The sequence below is a fragment of the Ovis canadensis genome, chromosome 15 (assembly GCF_042477335.2).
Source record: "Ovis canadensis isolate MfBH-ARS-UI-01 breed Bighorn chromosome 15, ARS-UI_OviCan_v2, whole genome shotgun sequence".
Lineage (NCBI taxonomy): Eukaryota > Metazoa > Chordata > Mammalia > Artiodactyla > Bovidae > Ovis > Ovis canadensis.
The window spans coordinates 31,790,702-31,815,328 of record NC_091259.1 but is presented as its reverse complement, the minus strand read 5'-3'; the positions used below and the strand labels follow the sequence as shown (position 1 = coordinate 31,815,328).

The window sequence follows — 24,627 nt, the reverse complement described above, 5'->3', positions numbered from 1 at the left end:
CGTCCCCTTCTCCTCCTGCCCTCAATCTTTCCCAGCATCAGGGAGTTTTCAAATGAGCCAGCTCTTCACATCAAGCGGTCAAAGTATTCAGTTTCAGCATCAGTCCTTCCAATGAATATTCAGGGTTGATTTCCTTTAGGATTGACTGGTTTGATCTCCTTGCAGTCCAAGGGATTCTCAAGAGTCTTCTCCAGCACCACCGTTCAAAAGCATTGATTCTTTGAGGCTCAACCTTCTTTATGGCTCCTATTGCAGTCCAGATCTGTCCCCCCACAAGTAGCATTGAGGTTCTGGGAGGAGGGAGGTAGCCACGTGGGCAGCCATGGGGAGAACCTAGGAATTTCTGGGAGCTAGACCTTGTCTGAGTCTGGGAAGGTCCCTCTCCAACAACTGCAGAAAAGCAACTGGGATTCTGCCTTCCAGCTGCTGCTGCCTGACAGACTCGCAGCCTCACCACCCAGCTCCCCTGTGCATGTGGATCTGGGAAGCTGGGAAAGATACTCAAGGCCAGGAGAGGCTGAACCCTGGGGCAGCATTCATTCACCTGTTGCACCAGCCCCACAACTCAGTCTCCCCTATCCTCCTCCCCAGTATGCCTCTGTCTCCACTCCTCCTGCCCCCCAATTCCAAAGACTCTTCCCCACCATCCCACCCCTCCCCCAGCTCAGCAGCCTTTCTGCTTCTCAGCCTTTCCAGGTAAGACGGGACTGCACCTGTCAGCACCCCACGCCAGCCTTCCCAAGATCTGGGCACGGAAGGCTCTCGAGGCTGCCTTGCCTTGGGCCCTGGGCACCCCCTGCCCTGTGGTGGCCACCCTCCAGGGTCAGTAAGTGAGGCCTTGTTCAGGGACCCTTCTCCTTTTTCCTTTGGAGAAGGAAGGAATGGAGTTGGGGTGGGGGCTTCTCCCCACCGCTTCCCCTCCCACCCTTTCTTCCCAGAGCTGCCCAAGTAGCTGGAGAAGTGCCCACCCCAAGTCACAGCCTGGACCTCGGTCTGGAGGCGCAGAGGGTGACCTGAGTCACTGGGGTTGTGGGGAGGAGCCCCCTTACCACTCACTCCCAATTCCCACCCAGTGCCAGCAAGCTGCTTTTGAGATGCAAATGCGAAGCGCCTCCCGCCCCCCTTCTTTTTCATTGAAATGCTTCAAGTCTCAGAAAAGAGGGAAAAATGATGTGTTTAAGACAGCAGTGTCTCACCCGCCATCGAGCCCGGTAAGGAATTGTTAAATTTTAATTAGACAATTTGACTCCTTCAAATGCCAGCCTCCCAGGGGAGGACGCAGCCGGGAAACACGTTGCTGAGCGTTCCTCACCCCTTCCTCCCAGCCCGCGCCCTGGAGTTTCACTGGTGGATGGAATCCAAACCAGAGATCAGGATCCTCGCCCCTCTCCTCCCCGAAGCCTCCAGCTCTCCTCCAGGGTCCCAGGCACCCTAGCAGACTGACCCTTTTGCCCTCACCCAGCCGGGCTAGGGCGACCACCGCCTCTCTGTCCTTCCTGAGAGGAAAATATCAGGCTGAGGTGTCAGCCTAGGACTGTGGAGCTTCGGAGAAGTTTTTCGTCTTCCAATAGACCTGTTAGAAGCTGTTTTTGTTTACAGGCTGGAAAGTGACCTGTAGCTCAGCCCTCCTCCCAGCTGTCCTGTCTGCCCATTCCCCGCTCCCTGGACAGGGCAGGTCTGAGCCTGGTGGGCTGCAGACCTGGGCTCTCTCAGTGGGCCACTTCAGCCCCAGGTGGCTATCTGGGCTCACAGAGCACTTCTCAGCTTGGGAGCTAGCATATTTTCAAATTAGAGCACACACGCAAAATGCTAACAGTCAGAAAGCAGGTGGTGTAACAGCAGAGGCCCTGGGGGCTGGACAAGCCCAGGTACACAGTCCACTTGCTCTGATCGCCCCACGCAGCTCCATCCTCCTAAACATCTCCTGAGGAGGCTCTGCTTCGGGGACTCTGAAGACAGCAGGTATCACACCAGGCTGGAGTCAGACTGGCCATTAGGGAGAACTTGACGGAGGGGTCCTGCCTGCCAATGCAGGAGACATAAGAGACGCGGGTTTGATCCCTGGGTTGGGAAGATCCCCTGGAGTAGGAAATGGCAACCCGCTCCAGTATTCTTGCCCAGAGAATCCCGTGGACAGAGGAGGCTGGTGGGCTGCAGTCCATGGGGTCACAAAGAGTCAGACACGACTGAAGCGATGTAGCATGCGTGCACGATGGTGGGGTGCTGACCACCAGGGTGGATTATTCTGGAAGATCTTTCAGTAGGTCTTTGGCCTTCTACGAGGGGTGGGGCAGTGAGTCCTGAAGACACACGAGTGAGCTCCGGCACCCTGACAGCCAAAGGCTTGCAGGCACCCACACAGAAGGGGTCTCCCCTCGCTCCTGGCTCCCTCCACTTTCCCCCACACTAAGGCAGTTAAGGAAGAAGAGCCCAGGTGATGCCAGAGCACTCCTGGAAGCCTCTGCTGATGAGGCTGGGGGTCAGGGCATGGCTGCCCCACCCTGCAGTTGCCCCTCTGCTGATGAGGCTGGGGGTCAGGGCATGGTTGCCCCACCCTGCAGTTACCCCTCTGCTGATGAGGCTGGGGGTCGGGAGCAGTGGTTGCCCCACTTTGCTGCCCAGGTGAGGATGGTGTTTAGGGGAAGAGGCCGTGAGTGAGGCCTGGTATCTGCATGTGTCTTTGTCAGCCCATTTGGGCTGCCTTCATGAAACACCTAGACTGGGGGCCTTCAACAAGAGAAATTACTTTTGCCATGGTTCTGGAGGCTGGGAGCCTGAGACCAGGGGGCTAGGCTGGTCAGGCTGTGCTGAGAGCTCCTTTCCTGGCTGGTAGCTGGCTGCTCCTCACTGTGTGCTCACATGGCAGGGAGAAAGGGAGGTCACGCTCTCTGGTGCTTTTCCTTATAAGGGCAGCCACTTCTACCCTCAAGCCTCCTTGTTGGCTCAGAGCCTGAGAAAGAATCTTGGCAAAGACTCTGCCTGCAATGCAGGAGACCTGGGTTCAATCCCTGGGTTGGGAAGATCCCTGGAGGAGGGCTTAGCAACCCACTCCAATATTTTTGCTGGGAAATCCCATGGACAGTGGAACCTGGCAGGCTACAGTCCATGGGATTGCGAAGAGTCAGACATGACTGAGCGACTAACACACACATCCCTATCCTTATGAGGACCCTTACCCCTGTGACCTTCTCATGACCAAAGGCCGCATCTCCAAATAGGATCATGCTGAGGGTTAGGACTTCATAGGAGTTTTGTATGAACACAGTTCAGTCCATCGCAGTAGACTCAGATCATCCATCCCTCTCCCAGGAGACAGAACCAGATAGTTAACCACACCCCCCCGCCCGCACCCCCCCCACCCCCATCCCCCTCCCCCCCCATCCCCCTCCCCCCCCCCCCCCCCCCCGCCCTGCCCCGAGAGCTTAGAATTAGCCACGACCATGCATGTGTTTGGAGTTCACTGAGTGACATTGATTGGGGACTGCGACTTGGAGCTTTTATGCATGTGGCAGGAGCCACCTGGGAGGAAGACGGAGGTGGCATGTGGAGGCTGGTGAGCAAGTCGATCATATTCTCATAATCCCAAATCAAAATGCTTGTTCTGATAAAAAAATTTTTTTTCAATAATATGCGATCTTATTTATCTGAGGTCTTTTAACTGTAAGAATAATTCTCCTTGGGTTGTGCATAAGCCCCAACTCCTTTTTAAAAAAGCAAGAAATGTGGGCCATCCTGGCATATCCGGGGAGCCAGCTTTGTGTGGTATTTCCCACCTATGGGAGCCCATGATCTCACCTGGTTGGCCTCACCTGGCTTCTCCAGACCCAGGGCCAGACCAGACTTACCTAGGGCTCTCCTCTCCCCCAGCAGGCACAGGCTCTACACAGAAGAAGTTTGAGGGGCAGGGCAGGGGCAGGAGTTGGAGGGGTGCCTCTGGAGTGAGAAAGACCACAGCCTGGCTTCTCCTTTGTTCTATCTTCTGATGGATGCCCCTGGGAGCCCTGGACAGAGGAAAAGAGGAAGGGCTGGGGCTGGGGCTGGAGCAGGGGGAGCCTGGGGACCAGCAGGTTTTCTTAGAAAATTCCTCCTGAGAAAATGCCAGCAGAGAAATGCCTGCAGGTCACTATTTTATGCATTCTAAGATGCCGATCCTCTCCGACATTTTAAAGTCTCTGAAGTCATAATGCCTTTTACGATCAATGCCATCTAAGAGCTGTATTGGAGTTTGATGGCATTTCTTCTTTCCGAGTGGAACATAAGACAACGTGCACTTTACTTTTAATTCTGTCTTAAAACCTAGGAAATATGGCTGTCTCCAGTGAGGAGCAAGTGGGCTGGGAGAGCTGGTCCTTCCAGGCCAGCTGCTACCCCGTCCCAAGGGTCTTTCAGATTTATCCAGCAACCACAGTCCAGGAAAGCACTTTACCTGTTCTTTCCTTCACTCCTTCCCAAGGGCTCGACTGCTGTTTCTCAGAATTTTCTCCTCGTCTAGTGCCCACTTTCCAAGGATGAGTGGCCAGGTGTCACAGCAGGAGCCCAGCAGGTCCTCTGACCTTGATGGGCTGCATTTGGACAGCGCCTGTCACTTCATCTCTTGGGGGTCTTAAGCTTGTTGTCTGATTGCTTGTTTCTTTGGATTATTTTGCTTGGTTTGTTTTCTCAAAGGTTTGATTTTTCCATGAGGGTTTACCTGTGCTGGCCACATATGCATCACCTTACTCAATCCTCACAACAAAAACTGCTGTCCGTATTTTGCAGATGGGAAAACTGAAGCTTAGAAAAGCCAAAAAATCTGGCCCAAACCCCTGAGTTAGGAGAGCTACAGTTGTTATTCAACCCAGGTGTTCTGATCTCTAGCCCCTATGTTATAGTAGTGTGTCTCACGCCAATAAACCCCATCTGTGGGGATGGATTTCCTGATGTCCAGATCCCAGATCAGTCTGAGAGCCAGCCAGGCAGCCCCTGTGGTTAAGAGATGTCAGCCCTGATTAGGAAGGTTGCTGAGGACACAGGGGAAGTTGGAGCTCACTCTGAGCACTGGTTGATAGGGTCTACAGGTAATTAGGCATGTTCCATACTTTCCCATTTTTTTCTACAATGTAATTATGTTACATTTGTATCAGCAAAAAGCTACAAGAACAATTAAGAATAAATGTTCAATTTGAAAATTAAATGCATGAGGCCTTTCCAGTCTTTGGCAAGACTTGCTTTGTGGAGTAACCAGCATCAAAGGGAGTAAGCGTTACCCCCAGCCACCACTCCTGCCCCCCATCTCACCCATCAGTACTCACATTTGCCATCAAAATTGCACCCATAATGTAAGTCTCAGTTGAAGTTCTCCGCTCTCCAGGAAGCCTTCCATGAACACCCCAGCTGTGCCCGCGCACACGTGCTCCCTGGGACCTGAACATCACTGTATCCCCAGTAGATCTGCATGTTGCCCTCCTACTCCGTCTGCCTTCTGGAGACCAGCGTGTAACACCCATGATATTCTTGGGTTGCATCTCTCCTTTGTCACTTGTTTATCTGATGGGTTATGCTAGCAGTTACATTTCAAGTGTGGAGGGGTTTTCTTCCTAGTTGGACTCACCCTTTGATTCAGTTCTGCAAACATCTGTTAAACACTTACTGCCTGCCAATCATATCATTAAAAGTCAGCAGGGAAAAACAAGATAGTATGCTTTTTGTTTATCCCACAAATAAGATGAGGCATGAGCAAGATATGGTGTAACCCTGGAGAAGCTTACACAGACACACGTGCGTGCGCGCGCACACACACACACACACACACACACAAATGAACCAAACAGACACATGAATGGATAATGTTCCAGAACAGAACCATGAAGCAATGCCTCGGGAGACCCCAGGAAGGAGGGAGATGGTCCAGCCAGGAGAACTTGGGACAGTTCTAGGACAGGAGGATTCTGGGAGGGGCTTGCTTTGAAAGATGTGTAGGACTGGCCAGTAGGTGCAAGGAAAAGAAGTTTTCCAGGTACTTTTCTGATTCATAGAGTGAGGATGAGAACTACAAGCCTTAGAGGTTATTTTGAGGGTAAATGAGATAGTATATCTAAAAAAGAAAAAAACTTGGCAAACGATCACATCCTTTGCAGGCAGATGAAGCTGTTATCATATGTAGGGTCAGAATCATGCTGCAGAAATGAGAGTCTGGTTGGACATGGATAATGGGTGGGGTGGGAGGGAAAGGGGACTGAGAGTCCCCAGCAAATGCTGCCGGCTCTACGCAGAGAGGAACCAAAGAGGTGGGAGCAGGGCAGAGGTGCAGTCAGGATCGTGGGGGAAGGGAGTGTGTCTCTGACTTCTCAGGCCCCTGACAGTGCTCGGCACAGTGCTCTCTGCCCGGCAAGCTCGATAGATGCTGATGGAGTAAATGAACGGCCGAAGCAGCCCCTGCTGCCTGATCAATACAGACATGAAGGTCTCCTGCTGGGGGCTCCAAATGGGAAGAGGAGCCAGTGGCCTTTGCAGAGGGCAGCCTCCACATGGCACAGTGCTTCGTTCCCTTGGAACTGGAAGACTTGTTGCAAGGGTGGCATTCCATGTCCTCCTCATGGAATTAGGCTCTGGAGTGGTGGTGCTGGCTTGGACATCATCTATACTCCTCTGCTGAGAGCTGGCAGAGCAGATGTGTTAGTGACGTGAAGCGGGGCAGACCCTTCTCCAGGGCTCCCCTCTGACCCGTCGAGGCTGGTGTGTCCTCCTCCCTGATTTGGGTATAGTACCATGTTCAGATCAATTGGAATAAAGTGCTGGATTTCAAACCCGTTCGGGTAGCAAAACACCTGGAAGTTGTGGAGCTCTGTACAGAATGCCTTGAAGTGCTGTTCATTTAGTTCCATTGTGTGAAATAGGAACACTTTTGTTAGCAGGAGAGCCAACTGTATTAAGCGTGCATTATGTTTCAATCACAACCAAAACACAGGCTGTCAAGCTCATGCATGCCTGCTACCTCTGAGCCCCTCCACTTTCTTTTTTCAGGAAGAAGCATCTCCAAGCCTCTCAGAGCCCAATACAGAAATCTGGAGTTATCCTTGTCTCCTTCTTTCCCGGCTTGCCTACCCCCACTCCCATCCCACATCTATCCAGTGATCAAATTCCATGAAATTGACAGGTTAGCTACTGACTCTGAACATGTCTCTCCATTTTCATCCCTGCACCATCATTCAGAGGACCAGTATCTCTTATCTGAATTAAGTCACAACCTCATTTCCTGCTAACATCCCCACTGACTGCACAGTTAGCAACTTTTCCTAAAAACTAATCCAATGGAGTCATTCCTCTGTACCTGGATTTTCAGGGACTCCAAGCTTATAAGACCCATTCTGTCCCATGAAGAGCCCTCTGGTTTAATTCTCCCCAGCTTCTCCATCATGCTTTACAGTTTTAGCCAAACAGAATTGATCGCTATTTGGGACCACGTTGTGTTCCCTCTGGCTGGGACGTAGCCCCTGGACTCAGTGGCCTGGCTCATTCTTCTGTCTGCTTCATCTCCAGTGACGCCTCCCTCAGGAAGTCTTTTCCCTCTGAGATGGGATGCCCATTTCTCAGGGGTCTCAGTGCACAAAGGCACTCACCAGCTCTTCCTGGGGTCCCTGCAGCCTCCCAGCTGGTGACCTACCTGTCCTCTTAGCAGCACCCTTCTATTCTCTGCAAGTCAGTCAGCCTCTTCTCTCTGAAAGACAAATCTCATTATGTGGCTCCTGCTGCCCCTGCGGTCAAGTCTAAACTCCTGGAGTGATTTATAAAGCCTTCTAGGCTCAAGCCCATTGCAGCCTCCAGTTCAACTCACTCCAAACTCTCTGCACTCCAGCTGCCCCGGATCCCCTGCTATCCCTCTCACATGGCACCCACTCTCCACCTCCATCATTTGCTTACCTGCTTCCTATGTCTGGACCCTTCCCCTGGCTCCCAACTGTTTACCTGACTACACCCTGCAGGTGTCTGTTGAACATCGCTTCCTCAGGAAAGCCGTCTTTGAATCCCTGAACTAGGTTGTGTCTCTCTCCTCATTCCATTTTCTAACGCCTACCACTCAGACATTTAATTGCTTGGTTAATTGGCAATTGTTCCTTGTATATTTTTTACCTGCCTGTTTCTGGCATTATATAGAACGATGTTCAATAAGCAATTATAGAATCAAGAGGGAATGAATGCATATTTCTGTTCTTACCACTAGAAGCTAGATCTCCTCGCGGATTTGTGTGGGGCATGGGATGTGCTTAATTGTTTGTTGAATAAGTGGGTGAATAAATGATTAGCGGTTTTCAAGCTCATTGATTTTATTATACTTTAAAAAATGGTACTTTCTCATTTGTTTTACCATCAGCAAGAATCTGCTATCAGAAGAATGGCAGCAGGCTGCAATATTTCAAGAAAATTTGGGGATGCAAACTTAAAATCCTGAGGCTGGAGAATTCTCTTGTAACCTCCAGTGGTGGGTGTTAGCCCCGAGCCTTCCATGGATAGCAGCATGCTTTGGGAGGTCCTCCTGTTCACTCCCTGCGTCTGTTTCTCCTGGCCAGAGCCTGGCCACCCAGTGGCCCTGCTGCCCCCATGGATCCGCTGAACCTGTCCTGGTATGATGACGATCCAGAGAGCCGGAACTGGAGCCGGCCCTTCAATGGGTCTGAAGGGAAGGCTGACAGGCCCCACTACAACTACTATGCCATGCTGCTCACCCTGCTCATCTTCGTCATCGTCTTTGGCAACGTGCTGGTGTGTATGGCTGTGTCCCGCGAGAAGGCGCTGCAGACCACCACCAACTACCTGATCGTCAGCCTCGCTGTGGCTGACCTCCTGGTGGCCACACTGGTCATGCCCTGGGTGGTCTACCTGGAGGTAGGTCTGGGCCCCCGCAGTGCTCTGGCACCTCCCCTGGAGATGCTCCTCACTGGTTCCCATCCAGTGAGGAGTCCAGGCTCCTCACTGGTACCCCTCAAGAGTGTGCCACCTCAGGAAAGGCCCTCTCTCCACTCTGGGCTCAGTCTCACAAAAATGGGTGGATCGTCTCCTTAACAGTCCTGACTACAGGTTATACGGTGCTTACTAAGTAAATGCCAGGGGCTTCCCAGGTGGTGCTAGGGGTAAACAACCTGCCTGCCAGTGCAGAAGATATAAGCGATGTGGGTTCAATCCCTGGGTCGGGAAGATCCCCTGGAGAAGGAAATGGCACCCCACTCCTGTATTCTTGCCTGGAGAATCCCATGCACAGAGGAGCTTGGAGGGCTGCAGTCCATGGGGTTGCACAGAGTTGGACATAACTGAAGCATGCGCGCACTAAGTCTCAGGCCTTGTGTTAGTCCTTCAAAGACAGTATCTCCCCACCGAGTCCTCACGGCATCTTCTAGACGGAGAGCTGGATGATCAGAGAAGTTAGGTGACTTCTCCAGCCTCACGTGGTGACTGGACCCAGGGCCCCAGAGTCGGTTCATTAGGTCACATGGAGAATGGGAGTCATTGACGAGGAAGCCCGAGGACGGCAGAGGCTTGTGCTCCCAGGCCTGACGTCTTCACCCCTCTCCCCCTGACTTCAGAATGGGGGCTGCGGCTCCACACTCTCCTCTCTGCCTCCCCACCCCACCGTGTGTCCGGGACCTCGAGGTTGAGGTGGCTGTCAACTGCACTCCAGCTCCTTTCTTCAGGAGGGACCACGCAGTGATCCACTGCTTGGCTGGGGACGGAGCCCACCCAGCCCAAAGCCCCTGCTGTGGGCCAGGAGCTACCAGGCTCTTTACAGACCCACTCTCAGCAAATACTCCTGCTGCTCCTGCGTTGATACCATCCTTCACACTTTAAGGAAGGGGAAACAGAAGCTGTGAGAAGTTGCCTGTCTGTATCCAGATCATGCCGCAAAGGGAGAAACCTCTGGGATTCCCAAAGTGGGGCCCTGCCTCCAGGAGGACACACTCTAGAGGTGACAGGCAGATGAGGGGGAAACTGGGGTGGGCACGGGCTGGGTGCTCTTTTCTCTTCCCAGGGTTCTGTGGTGCTGACTGGCTACATGGGAAACTGGGCAGGTATTCAGATGCCCAGATCACTAAGATCTCTGTGTTGTGAACTTCCTGCCCTGGATGCGAGGGGAAATTACCTGTGCTGTAGAGGCAAGCCCCTGCCTGGGAGGGAAAGGCTTCCACCTTTCAAAGAAAACAAGAAACTGTTGTTGGTTGAGGTTGAGCAGAGGAGACATCCAGGAGAAGAAGCAGAGGCGGGGAGGGGAGCTTGGTCCCTCTGTCTCCATGTCCCCAGGGCCTCCTGTTGTCACGACCCAGGGAGCTCTGGGCCATCACTCCCCTGGTTTCCTCTGGCATGACCCAGACAGGTTGTAGCTTTCAAAGTGACCGGAATGTTAAGAGAGAACCAGCAAGAAACAAACAATAGAAACAACACAAGCTAAAAACACACAGGCACCAGGGGCCAGGCATCCGGTTCCTCCATGATGGCATGTTCACGGGGACCCCGAGCCTCGGTCGGTCCCACGTCCTGTCTGAGGGCCTCTCCCTCGGGAACGCCTTTCTGTTTCTTGGGGGCTATTCCCCTCCTGCTCCCTTGTTAAGTGGGTTCCCAGGCCACAGACAAGTAGGAAAAAAATGATGGGTGTCTGGCCAAGCAAGCGACTTCTCTGTGCTTGGTCTTCTCATCTACAGAGTGGAGATCATCACAGTACTTACGTCATAAGCATTGTTTGAGAATCACGTGGGTTAATATACAAAGAGTACTTAGAATGGCAGCAGGCACATAGTAAGCAGCGTGTGAAAGTAGCCATACAACGGCGATGAAGATGAAAGTGACGATAGATCATCACCACCACCCCCCCTCCAAGCACACACACACTGAAGGACCCTCCCCGTGTCCAGGCAAAGAGATGCCCTCTTCCAGAGGAAGGCATGCTCTACCCAGGGCTCTGGGTGTGGGTTCTGGGGCTTTCAGACCCACCACCCCTACCTAGACCCTCTAAGGCAGGGCCCAACGTGTGTGTTAGGGCCCCTAGGAATTTTTAAGGCCTTCACACGGATATTTTAAACATTATCTGTTCACATTATTTTAAAGGTGAAGCTCAGTCTTTCAGAGGAGAGAGGAGAGTGGTAGTTCAGACAGCAGTGCTCAAACTTTCAAAACAAGAGCTGGACTGCGGGCCTTGCTTACATGACATCATCTCAGCTACTTATTGTCCCTAGAGAGTGTGGAGTCTCACCCTATGCCAATATCCTGTTAAAGCATCCTCTCAGCCTATACTGTGTTCTCTCCAGGAGATGCTCTGACTGTCCAGAGTTTTCCATCCAGTTCCATTTCCAGGGATGTTAAATCCTCTGATAACATCAGCCAGCACCCGGCTAGGTGGGACTGGATGTGCAGCCTTTATTCTGCTCAGAATAAGGAAAGCACGCTGGTTTTGGCATGAGAGGACCCAGTTCCGGTCTTTACCCTTCCACTTGACATCTGGAGAAGCTGAGAGAAGAGAGCCAGTTGCCAGCCTGTGCTGTTTTGGCCTCACCGGCCTTTGAAGGGAGGGTTTGCTGGGTGCATTTTCCAGAAGCGCGGATGTAACAGACTCAGATCTCAGTTACTGACTTAGTCAACAGCCACAAGCATCCGCGGGGCTGGGGTCTGAGGCCCCGGCAGGACCGTTACAGTGGAGTCTGATGGAGATGATAAAGCTGGTTCTGCAGACCCCAGCCTCGGGTGAGCAAGGATGTTGATGCACATTGTCAAAGGTTCCGAGGAAACAGCCCTGGAGTGGGGCTAGCAAGCCTGAAGGCCAGTCCTCCCCCTGCTACTAAATCACCAGGAGAGCCTGGACAAACCTTTTCCCTCCCTGACCTCAAGTTAGCCCACCTGTGCAGTTAAAATCGCTCTTTTCCCACTTTATGCTTATCTAGTGCTTGTGCTCAGTCAGCCGTGTCCGACTCTGACCACATGGACAGTAGCTCACTAAGTGCCTCTATCCATGGGATTTTCCAGGCAAGAATACTATAGGGGTGGGTTGCTATTTCCTCCTCCAGGGGATCTTCCTGCTCCAGGAATCAAACCCGTGTCTCTTGCCTCTCCTGCATTGGCAGGCAGATATTTTACCACTAATGCCACCTGGAAAGCCCTGTTTATCTAAGGACTTCTTATGTAATTGTCTCCTCTTCTGACAAACTAGATGGTCCCTTCCAAGGCAGCTCGGAAGAGAGCATAGGATGTGCTGCCCCCAAAAGCTTGCTTCAAATCCCAGCCCTGCTGCACATGATCTGGCTGTACTCCAGAGCTTCACCCCTCATCCAGGAGTGGGCGTAAGCAGCACCCTCTTGCATGAGCTTTGCTGCTGCTAAGTCGCTTCAGTCCTGTCCGACTCTATGCGACCCCATAGACGGCAGCCCACCAGGCTCCCACCATTCCTGGGATTCTCCAGGCAAGGACACTGGAGTGGGCTGCCATTTCCTTCTCCAATGCATGAAAGTGAAAAGTGAAAGTGAAGTTGCTCAGTCGTGTCTGACTCTTAGCGACCCTATGGACTACAGCCCACCAGGCTCCTCTGTCCATGGGATTTTCCAGGCAAGAGTACTGGAGTGGGCTGCCACTGCCTTAAGTTACAATAAATGAGGTAAAGTGCTCGTGGGAGATGTTCTATAAACAGTGGCTACCGACACACTTTCTTGAGCCTTTGATTCAGGAGCCCCAACCTGCGTTCTAGAGCAGCTGTTCCTGGGACGTTGCAGGAAGCCCCCCTCCCACTTCTGTGCTCCGGGAAACCGTTTAGGGACAGGGGTTGAGAGCTCCCTAAAGACTTGGTCCGGATTGTTCACCGCTGTGCCCCAGAGTCTAGGACAGAGCTGGACACATAGTAAGATGCTCAGTAAGTGTCTGTTAGAAGTAAGGAAGGCAGGGAAGAGGGAAGGAAGTGAGGAGGATGGAGGAGACGACCCTGATGTCTCAGACCTAGGTTGTTAGGTGAGTGAGAGCAGCTTGGAAATACTGGTCCTACCCTAGGAGGATGTCAAGGTGGGGCACAGAGCCAGGTGTGCCTGGGACTCTCCCAGGGGTGCCTTAAAGGTAGACTCTGTTGATGCCAGGGAAGCCCCTCCTATCCCATGCCCCCCACCCTGGCTGCGTGCCTGCCTGGCCAGCGCTTAGATACCCTTGCCTCACGTGAGCCCCAGAGAGGGCAGTGCCACACAAGAGGCTTCCTGTCTTCCAGAAAAAGCTACAGTTTCCTCCATGCACTATGCATCACTGTCCTTATGCCAGCAATTGGTTTTATGCCTGCGAGCAGCTAAGAGGGCAGCACCGAGAATGAGCTTTGTAACTAGCCCTGCTGTGCCCCACAGAGCGGCTACTGCTCTGCTCCCATCACCAGGACGGGCTTTCCTGCCCCTCTTTCTCCAATAGGTAGCGGCCCAAGTTGTATCTCCCTGTCTTGACTCTGTCCCCAGGGATGGGGCTGCTCCAAGTTTCCATAGCTGCCAGGGTAGCCTGCTAAGTGAGTGTGTGTGTCTGTGTGTGTAAAGGGGAGTTGTGGGGTGGGGGTGTGCATGTGGGGTATGTGTGTGTATGTCAGGGGAAAGAAGGGTACAAAATGTTTGTGTCATAAGCTGGACTCATGGTTCTGCACTGAACGAGGGATGATTTATTACACATCTTCCCCAGCCCATTCTGTTCTTCCTAAAGCTTCCCCCTCTTTCATTCTCCAAGTGCAGCAAGCAGTAGAAATGTCTTCACTGTTCCCTAATCACCATTGCTCTTCACAGACACTTACTGAGTCCCAGGTCTGTGTCATACCCCATGCAGGGCACTGAAGGAGCAGCCCAGCCCACCACCCCCAGACACCTGGGCCAGGGCGAGTCCAGAAACTGAGCTGGAAGGCCTTGGGTGAGTCCCCACCCTTTTCTGGGGCAGTTTCCCTATTGGTAACATGAGAGTCATAAAAGGTTTTACAGGTGAAGGTGCAAAGCTGAAGCACTTGTATAATTTCATCATCTTCCTTCTCCCAAACTTCTTGGCACAGAGTGAGTGGCCTTATGTGTCTAGGAGGAGAGGTGACCCGGGAAAGGACCTCATTCACCCACGAGCACAACTCCCCATGGCTGCCCCTTTTCTCCCCAGGCTGGAGACCCATCACTGAGACCCATCAGGCCTCAGCTGAGCCCGTCACCCCAGGAGACCAAGCTCTGGTGCATGGGCCAGTATCCTCTGCGGCCCACCCATTATGTTGCTTTGTCTCCAGGTGGTGGGCGAGTGGAAATTCAGCAGGATTCACTGTGACATCTTTGTCACCCTGGATGTCATGATGTGCACAGCCAGCATCCTGAACCTGTGTGCCATCAGCATCGACAGGTGAGCCCAGCCAGGGTGGGAGAGGCGACCCAGACCAACCACCTTGCAGGCTGCCCTGCCTCTCCTGCAGGGTCAGGCTCTATCCATGATGCTGTATGGCTGGCTGTGTGCCTGAGTCCATGTGTCTGTATGCACGTGTGTGTGCACGTGTGTCTGGCTGGGAGAGGACGGACCCCATAAAGGGAGGTGTCTGTGGACAGTGATGCGGCCAAGCATCCCTGGACAGAGATCAGCACAGAAGAGAAAGCGCTCAATGCGACTGCAGGAGGCCCTATCACTTCTTACTTACATGACCTTGGGCAGATTGTGGATGTTCTTAGAACCCGAGTTTCACTGTCTGGAAACCAAGATGATGACACCTGCCCACATGGGACTCTACCGTCAGCTGAGCGATTTCTGTCCCGCATAGGGCACCCAGCCAAGGGGACTCAGGCTCAGCTCACTTTGCTAAGTTCTACATTTGGAGCCTTTGACTAATTTGCACACACAGTCATATGAGCTTCCAGAAGCCCTGGCTCTCTGCCCTTCACAGAATTCTTGGAAGATGAGTGGAGCTGATGTCTGAGAAGTGCTGAGTAGAGCCATGTGTGGCATCAGAAACGATTACCGTCGTTATTCTTTTCTGCTGAATGAGACCTAACCCTTGCTTTGTGGGACCCAGGTACCCATCCATCAATAAACACGTCTACCCTCCATGGGCCCAGCACAGGTGCAGCAGGTGCAGTTTCAAAGATGCAAAGACCCAGGCCACGACCCCTCAAGATACCTAAAATCCAAGCAGGGAGACTGGAGTGGTAGACACAGTCTAGGATTGAATGGCAGCCTGTCAGTCATTAAGCACTTGATGAGCGTCACCAACGTCCTTGCTAAGTCCAGGACAGGAAAGGGTTGATTTAGGGTAAACAGGAGGGGGACCAATTTTCCATCCTCCCAAAGTGGGGTGTCTCTGTGGAGTGAGGAGTCCCTGGGCCTGCGCCCCAGACTCAGGGGCCACACCCCGCGCCCTTGCAGGTACACAGCCGTGGCCATGCCCATGCTCTACAACACACGGTACAGCTCTAAGCGCCGAGTCACAGTCATGATCGCCATCGTCTGGGTCCTGTCCTTCACCATCTCCTGCCCGATGCTCTTCGGACTCAACAACACAGGTGAGTCCTGCCTCTGTCCTCCTGGGGCTCAGCGGCCCCTGAGGGAGCTGAACCCTGGTGTGGACATGGGTGGTGGCCCACCAAGAGCCTGTTCACCACCTTAGACTGAAGCCAGGCTGAGTCTCCTGGGTCAGGGTGACTCAGGTCTCCTGAATTGTTCCTGGTGAGGTCAGAGAGGAAAAATGGCTTGGAGCACAATGGTATTGGGTGAGGAATGGGGATAATGTTTCAGGAGGATGGCTGGCAATTTTCAACTTTGTTTATTAAATTGGAGCTGACCAGACAGCCTGGCAGACTGCATGTCTGTGCCTGTCTGTATGTGTGTGTGCAGCCAGGGTGGGAGGCTGCTGGGCCTCCATCACCCCTGATAATGAAGCTTCAGCCCCAAGGGCTGGCCAAACTCACCTGGAGCAGAAAAGGTAGAAAAAAGTAAGAGGCTAGCCCATCGTGACCAGGTCCTGTGTGAGGCAGTCAGGAGCATCTCAGACAGAGAGGGCACAACCGCCATGTGGGAGCCTCTGGGGGCTCATCATGCCTCACATAATGCCTGGCACATAATGCCAGCGTGCCTCTGGAGACCATTACTGGACAGGACACAAGGAAGACTCAAAAGCATGTGGTTCAAAATCTAAGTGTCATGGGAACGTGAAGAAGCAGGAATGGGGCTAAACATGGTTGAATTAATCTGGAAAGGCCCTGGGAGACAGCACAGTCATCTCCTATATCTGGCAGGGAACTTGGAAAGCCAGTGGAACACAGGTTGAGTCCAGCAAAGAGGACCAAGTGGTCTTGTTCCTAAAATTAAAAGGTGTCAGATCCCCCCCCCCCCAATACACAGGAAAGCTAAAATAATAATCTACTTTATAAAAATTGTTTTCTCCCATTATTTTTTCCAAAAAAAACCCCGTGGCTCCACTTGTGGGCTCATGGATGACAAAATCAATGAGGAAGCAACGAGGGATTATTAATGGAAACACTTGGAAGCAGCTTTTTGTTCATGGTTGTTTTTAATACTCTGATTGGTGCATTTGTTTACATCTAACGCTTCCAGGCCACCTTAGGCATCTAGCCTACTCTCTGTAACATTGCTCCTTGGCGGCAGGGAGGCACGGTGGCCCCAGGCTGGGGGCGTCTCGCTGACGCACCCACCCCCGGGGCTTTCTTCCTCCTCCCCAGACCAGAATGAGTGCATCATCGCCAACCCCGCCTTCGTGGTCTACTCCTCCATCGTCTCCTTCTACGTGCCCTTCATCGTCACCCTGCTGGTCTACATCAAGATCTACATCGTCCTGCGAAGGCGGCGCAAGCGTGTCAACACCAAGCGCAGCAGCCGGGCTTTCCGGGCCAACCTGAAGGCCCCGCTCAAGGTCCCGAGACCACCCTCCCCCAATGTCTCTGCCTCACCGTGACGCGGGGGGCGGGGCGGGGGCGGGGCGGGGGCGGGGCGGGGCGGGGTGGGCTGGGGTCCAAGCTGAAGGAGCCACAAGGAAGGCAGATTTCAGAGCTGGGACCTCAGTGAGCAACTTGAGTCTCCAGGATGGGGAGGTGGGGAGGGGGTGGAGACCACCTGGGAGGAAACCTTTGAGCGCAGCAGCTCCTGGCACCCGGCTTGCCCCTCTCCTTTGCTTTCCTTCCTCTTCCTTCTCTCACTCTAGCCTTCCATCTCCATTTCCGTCCCTCTGACGCCTTCATCCCATCTTCTTTCTTTTCCGCCATCCTCTTCTGCTCAAACCTCCTTCTGCTCACCTGCTCTCACCTGCTTCCCTCCTCTGCCCCCTTTGCATTTCCACCCTTGTGTCTTGTGACTTCTTCCTCCCCTCCCTCCCCACTCAGCCCTCCCAGAGGAAGATGGTATGTGGGCACAGAAGGAAAAAGAGCTCGGGGCTTAGATACATCATGTTCAAATCCTGGCACTGCTGCTTTCTTGCTGAGTGACCTTGGGCAAGTTGCTTAACCTCTCTGAGCCTCCGTCTTCTCATCTGTTAAGTGTGAATAAGAATACCAATCTCACAGGGTGGTCTTGAGGATTCAGCGTGAGAGGGACTGGGCATGCCTGGTAGGGTGCCAGATCCTTAGCAGCTGCCACTTAAAAGTCAGAGTCCTGTTGACCCTTCTCCGGCCCACCTCATCACTTCACAGTACCGACCTTCAACCTTGCCTCGGTTGCCTGCTCAGGCCCCACCCTCCTAATCTCTGCCTTTCTCTGAGCTCCTGTGCCCAGTCTGACTACCCTGCATTGGGTTTCTGTTCTCACCCGCCTCCCCATCATGACCCATGTGCTGGCTCACTCCACAGGGCAACTGTACTCACCCCGAGGACATGAAACTCTGCACGGTTATCATGAAGTCTAATGGGAGTTTCCCAGTGAACAGGCGGAGAGTGGTAAGTGTTCAGGTCAGGGACCCAGAGCCCAGTCTGTCTGCCTCCAGGGAAACGACCTGCCATGATTCTCAGAGACCTCACCAGCTGGTCTGAGGGATAAGCCCCTCCCAGGACCCCCACTTTGCCTCAGCTGAGGCCAAGCTCACCACACACACTCATAAGTAGGCGTGGAGCAGGACAGTTCAATTAATTCTACAGGGCACAAAGAATTACCCTTAGTGCAAGGAGGTGGGTGGGAGAAAGCGCTTGGCCATAGAACAATAATATTAATGGCTATGACCATTAATTGAATACCTACCATCTTTCTATTTTCTCATCAAATCCTCACAGCGACCGTGAGAGGTAAGTCTTATTGATTTTATGGATCTTCATTTTACAGAAGAGGAAACAGAGGCTCAGAGAGGTTAGGTAACTCACCCGAGGCTAAATAGTTAGCAAGAGAATGAATAGCTGAGCCCAGACCTAAGTGACTCTCTGAAACCCATGCCCATGTTCTTTTTACTTGCACTTACTGCCTGACAGACAGGCAGGTTTGGGGGCTGGAAGCTGGGAGCTCGTGGCAGGAGGGAGAGAGCAGAGCACTCGGGGCTCACAGTGCAGTGCAGCCTGTAATTAGAACCCAGAAACCCACAATCCCAGCAGATCCCAGGCTTTGCCCAGGGATAGTAGCACTGGGGTCCAGGCAGCAGATGTCCCTTCCACCAGCACGAGCAGAGGATGGGGACCAGGGAACACACAGAGAACTGTACACCAAGTCCAGGTCAGGTGTCTTCAGCAAGCAGGGCCCCCGCTTGTCATCTGAGCAGTTGATGTTCACCTGCAAAGGCAGGACTCCACGGAACCATTTGAGGGCAAGGATCAGGGCACAGTGAGGCTGCATTCCAGAAGCTCAGGCTGAGACCCCAAAGCCTGGAATAAGGGGACATGGGGAAGGACCTGGGGAGCCGTGAAGACCTGAGGTCAAGGCCCTCCAGATCAGCCCAGCAGGGAAGATGTGGGGATAGAGGGCTTCGCCCTTCGGCACCTCCAGCAGTCTAGCAGGAGAAGTGGCGCAAGTGCCTCGGGTCAGCCGTGGCAGGAAGAACAGGGTGCCCTCTCTGTGGTTAGAACATGAGCTCCTGGAGAGGCAGGCACTAAATGTCAATCACTAACTCACTCTCAGCATCCAGCTGGGCTCCTGGCATTCAGCCTGGCACTCAGCAAGGGTTGTTCAGCTCCTGGAAGAGAAGTGCCTGGGCATGAAGCCCCCACAGAGTGGTGGTGGGATCCCTGAGGCTGCTTGAGGATTGCTCCAGGAAGGGGCTGGGGGTAACCCGGCTGGTGGAGGCAGCTGTGGGCCCTGGGTCCTGTACCCACACAGCCCTTGCCTCCCAGTGACCATCCCCCTTGCCTCTCTGGCAGAGGGACCCTGGGATGCTTGCAGGGGTCTCCAGAGGAGATAAGGGAGCCTGAGTGAGGCCAGGTGAGGCCAGGTGAGGCCAAGGAGGCTAGGCGAGGCTGGGTGGCCGAGGGCTGAGAGCTTGCCTGGCTCCACCCAGTGCTCTCTGCCTCTGTGCAGGAGGCTGCCCGCCGAGCCCAGGAGCTAGAGATGGAGATGCTCTCCAGCACCAGCCCGCCCGAGAGGACCCGATACAGCCCCATCGCCCCCAGCCACCACCAGCTGACCCTCCCCGACCCATCCCACCATGGCCTCCACAGCACACCCGACAGCCCCGCCAAGCCAGAGAAGAACGGGCATGCCAAAGACCACCCCAAGATTGCCAAGATCTTTGAGATCCAGTCCATGCCCAATGGCAAAACCCGGACCTCTCTCAAGACCATGAGCCGCAGGAAGCTCTCCCAACAGAAGGAGAAGAAGGCCACCCAGATGCTCGCCATTGTTCTTGGTGAGTCAGCCCTGGCCGCTGGCCACAGCCCTGCCCTGCCCAACCCTGCCTGGGCGACGGACCCAGCAATACAGGCCCCTTTACCTGTCATCACTCCCTAACCAGGGCTGGTAGATCACAGGTCAAACCCAATGACATTCCTGACTAGGTAGATGCTATAATTATCTCATTTTAAAGGCGGGGAAACTGAGGTTCAGAGGGCTTGTGTCACTTGATTAGAGAGGATGTGTGATTTAAACTCAGGCAGCATTCTTGCCTGGAGAATCCCATGGACAGAAGAGCCTGGCGGGCTGCAGTCCATAGGGCTGCAGAGTCGGGACAGCAGTGAAGCAACTTAGCACGCAGGCAAGCACCTGCGGATTCTAGAATCTGAACTTGACCACTGTTCCATCGTGGCTCTGAGAACCTAGTGACCCTGAGCAAGCCACTTCTCCCGATCTCCTTGTCAGCAGAGTAGACTACCTCTCAGGGTTGTTGTGGTCATTAAGTGATGCACGGTGGTGAAAGCATTTTACCACTGCAAGTCAGTACCCTGCGCTGTTGTGAGTGCTGCTATTGTTGAGGAATCAGGAAGTTTTCCTGCCTCAACCAAGACCCAGCGGAACCAACGCTGTGAACAATTAAAGGGGCAGTGAGGAACCCCCCAACCGCCCCCAACCCCTCCTCCCCCGAGCTAAATGAGGGTGAGCGAGACAAGGCTTTTGGGCTGCGCCTTGGTGCCTGGGCGGGGCTGCAGCAAGCGATCCGGCCAGGTCCCCGGCCCCTCCCCCACCCCGTGCGCCCTCGGGCCGCGCCCTTCCCGCCCGCCCGCCCGCCCGCGCTGGGCCCCCTGACCGCCGCCCTCTCCCGCAGGCGTGTTCATCATCTGCTGGCTGCCCTTCTTCATCACCCACATCCTGAACATACACTGTGACTGCAACATCCCGCCCGTGCTGTACAGCGCCTTCACGTGGCTGGGCTACGTCAACAGCGCCGTGAACCCCATCATCTACACCACCTTCAACATCGAGTTCCGCAAGGCCTTCCTCAAGATCCTACACTGCTGACCCTGCTGCCTACCTGCACAGCAGCCCGCCTCTCCCCTTCTCTGCCCCGCGGCCCCGCCTGGGGCCCCGGGAGCCGCGCGCAAGGTGGGCGCAGGGCAGCCTCGGCCATGTCCTTGCCCGCGGCCCTGCAGTGTTAGCTTGGCTCCCGCCCCGCACCATCCGCGCATCTTGGAGCGGCGGGGTCAGCGCTAGAGAGCGAGGCGCCACGGGCGGACCGGGCTCCGGGGCAGCTCACGGGGGCCCCCGCCCACTCCCAGACCCTCGCTCCTTGGCACCAAAGACGCAGCTGCCGTCTCCGACCTTTCTCTGGGGCTCTGGGGCTCTGGGGCTGCGGGGCCAGTATTGAGGCTCGGAGGCCTGGTTTTCACAGGCCGCTCCGGAGCCGGCAGTGGGGAGGGGTGGACAGTCACAGCTCCCCAGGGCCCACACCTGAGAAGCCAGAGCTCTGGCCACGGCCGCAGGCAGTGTCAGGCCTGGGAGACCCGCATACGCCCCAGGTCTGGACGGACGCCAGAGAAGCAGAAGCCCAGACTCCTCACCCCTTCTCCCACCTGGCCTGGCAGGAGCTGCTCAGTTATGCACAGCCGTGGTCCTGATCCACCCGCTCACCGCGAGGTTTCCACGCCCCTGAGATGGAGGGGCCCCGGTCTCCAAGGGCCTGGGCGGGGGGTCCTGTGTGGACAGAACGCCCCCACCCCAAGCCCACTTTGCTGACGGACACGGGTACAGCCCTTCTCTTAGCAAATGCTGGGCCAGCGGGGGCTTGGGCAGAGAAGGCGGGCTCGTCACATGTCTGGGGCCAGGGTTGGCGGTATCTGGGGTCGGGGTTGGCGGTATCTGGGGTCGGGGTTGGAGGTGTCTGGGGTCCTTGGTGGGGGGCCTGCCACCCTCTGCCACAAACCTCTGTCCTTTTCTCTTCCTCCCGCCTCTTCGCAGTCCCGTCCCCTTTACCTGTTGCCTCTGCCTTAGAGGAGCCCACGGCTGAGCAGCTGCTGAGGGGAGAGGAGAAGCCTCCCCTCAGGCCCCACACTCTGTAACACCGCACATGCTCCACACCAATAAAACTTTGACAAGAGTCCCCTCCAGGCTCCCTTGGGCGGGGGTGCAGTGTCCCCTCCGTCCTCCACATTGGGTGTGGCCAGGGCTCTGTGTGTGGGGGGCTAAGAGCTGGAGAGACCCCCGGGGGGGGGGTGGCCCTTGACACTGTCAGAGGGACAGGACTGGGTGCTGGTGGGGAGGGGGAGGAGCACGGGCTGTGCCAGGAGGACCAGGAGAAGAGGCACGTGCCTGTGTGTGTCCCACTCATCCCGGCCCCTCCCCAGTGGACCTGAGTGCTCAGTGCTGCTGCGGGGTGGCCCTGCGCTTCAGCTGTCGGCCAGGATGGCGGGCAGAACATTCCAGTGGGAATCGTGTGGAGTCCCCAGGGCTCCCTAATCATCAGAGCTGCAGGGCAAGCCAGACTGCCCCCTGCCCTTTGCCTCCTGTCTCCAGGTCCGAGCACCTCTGCAGGCCCAGGCTTCAGCCCTGCTCACCCACCGGGGCAGACGAGGCTTCTGGAAACAGTGGCCTTCGAGGTGCGGCCCTGCCCGGGTCTGTGTCTGCCCCTTGCCCTGTCTGGTATCAGGACCCACTTACTGCGCGATGTGGCCTGGTATCCTCCTGCCTCCTGGCCTCCAGACCGGTCACAGCTCCAAGCCTTCTGGGGCCACGACTCGGTACTGACCCAACAACAGAAGTTTGGCTTTTAAAAAATGAAATATAAAATCAAGCCGGTGAAGGAGGAATATTCTTACCAGCTTGAGAATAACAGCGGTGGTAACAAACAGGGTGCTGGCACCCACGGGCTCAGGCTCCTGGGAGCTGTCAGGGCGTAATTTGCATGCTAAATACAATATTTTTAGCACCAAAAGTTTGGAGCACTTCACTTGCCCTGAACACTTAATTATGGACTTTGATCTTCTCCCTGAACCTGAACATAGTGCTAAGCCCGGGGAGAGGCTCCTGTCCCCAGAACACCTGATTCCAGAAGATGGGCAGAGCAGGCTCCGAGTCTAGCTCAGGGGAGGGGGTCGATAACCCAGCCACCCCATCCTGGGAAAGGCATTAGGTCCCCAAGGGGGCTAGCACCCCCAGGGACCTCTCAGCTCTGTTACGCAGCCCGGAGTCAAGGCACATGCATGAGGGCACGTGCACACATACACACACACGTACGCACACATGCACACACGTGCGTGCACACACGCACACGCACACACACACGTGCACACAGAGTCTATAAATGATATTGACCTGGAACGGAAGCTTAAGAACTCCTGTTAGCTTTAGAAATCTTAGGGGGTCACACAGGGTGGAAGAGATGACAAAAGGATGGAGAGAGAACAAGAGGAAGAAAGAGAGGCGGGAGGGAGGGAGGAAAGAGGAGGGGAGGCAGGGAAGGTAGCCTGAGAGCAGGTGGGGAAGAGCACTGACAGGAGAGGGGAAGAGGGCAGGCAGGGGTGGGAGGCGGGGCAGGGAAAGCTGCCCACAGCTGTCACGAAGCTTCACGTCTTTGTGCCAGACAGCAGATTGACAGCTGGAGTGGGCAGGGGGCGGGCTGGGCTCCACCTCCTCCCCCCTCAGTGCTTCGGGGGCAAAGGGGTGGCGGGGGACCCGGGAACACCAAGGTGGAAGGGGGTGGCCCAGGCTCTGGCTGTCTCCCCAGAGGGCCCGACAGCCCACGTTTGCCCCGATCAGCGAGGGCAGAAGGGAGCCCCAGGCTGGGCATAGCAGTCCTCTGATTTTCTCTTTCCTGGCCATTCTCCTGTGCTTCTGCCTCCATGCCCGTCTTTGTCTGTAGAACACCTTTTAATCAAAGGATCATTGATCTGCCTTTATGGAACACGGAGTCTACACCCCGGTCGTCCTCCCCCAGCGTGCAGCCAGGAAGCACCACTTAAGGGAGGAGCCTTCCTGGTCAGGCACGGTGGGGCGCCGTGCAGCCATCCTCTCAGATGTCTGCTTGTGGCCGCAAGTCTCCAAAGCTTCAGTCCCTTATTCATCCCCTGCTGGGCTCTGGAGAGGTTCCAGGTGGCCACAGGCTCAGGAGATGTCCCAGGAATTGAGAAGCCAGTAGTGCAGGATAAACTGCATCCATTCATCCATCCATCCCCCCAGCACAGTCTTACTCAGTGAATATTCACTGAGCAACTGTTGATGGTACTCCAGACCCTGAGCGAAGCGCTAGGAATGAGCAGTGAAGAAGGGGGTTACCATCCCTGCTTCTGTGGAGTTCGTAACCCAGTGGACGTCGGGCGTCAGCCCAACACTCACACAACAGTGGTGAAAGCTCTGGGCAGAGTCCCAGCTGGGTGCAGCGACCACTGTCACGGGCACACGATGCCCAGCCCCGTGGCGTTCTTTACCTAGATGACTCGGGCGACTCGGGAGGTAGCAGCCCCAGCGTGGCTTGACCTGGGAGCAAATAGGTAGGGACCTGGGGAGGGCAGGAAGTCTGATGGCAGAGGACTTCCTTGATGGTGGGGCGGAGGCCCCTGGAAACGACTGCATGTTCTGCTCCGGGTGGGCTCAGAACAGGGCAGTCAGCTGCCTGCACCCAGGGGCTTTGAGGACTGGCAAGGGGGTCTTGCCAGGGTGCCCACCTACTTGGGTTGCCTTCCCACACCACCCCTGTCCTGGGGAGGTGTGGCCTGGCCTGTGCCCCGCTGCCTCTCCACCCTCCTGAGCCCAGGACCCAGGCTGTGTCCATGGCGTTAGCAGACACCTTTGCCTCCCATGTCGTCCTGTCCTCCTCGTGACCCCCGGTGGTCAGCCCATATGACCCCCCATTAC

At 55.0% G+C, this 24,627-nt stretch overlaps 1 protein-coding gene across 1 annotated transcript; it reads left to right on the top strand.

Annotated features, from left to right (window-relative positions):
* The first annotated feature begins 8,552 nt into the window (after positions 1-8,552).
* Positions 8,553-21,871, top strand: DRD2 (dopamine receptor D2). The gene is made up of 7 exons (XM_069555063.1): positions 8,553-8,862; positions 14,228-14,337; positions 15,349-15,485; positions 16,662-16,852; positions 17,781-17,867; positions 19,426-19,753; positions 20,606-21,871. The coding sequence occupies exons 1-7, from the start codon at positions 8,578-8,580 to the stop codon at positions 20,797-20,799; spliced, it is 1,332 nt and encodes a 443-aa protein (XP_069411164.1). The 5' UTR covers positions 8,553-8,577; the 3' UTR covers positions 20,800-21,871.
* Positions 21,872-24,627: the final 2,756 nt, after the last annotated feature.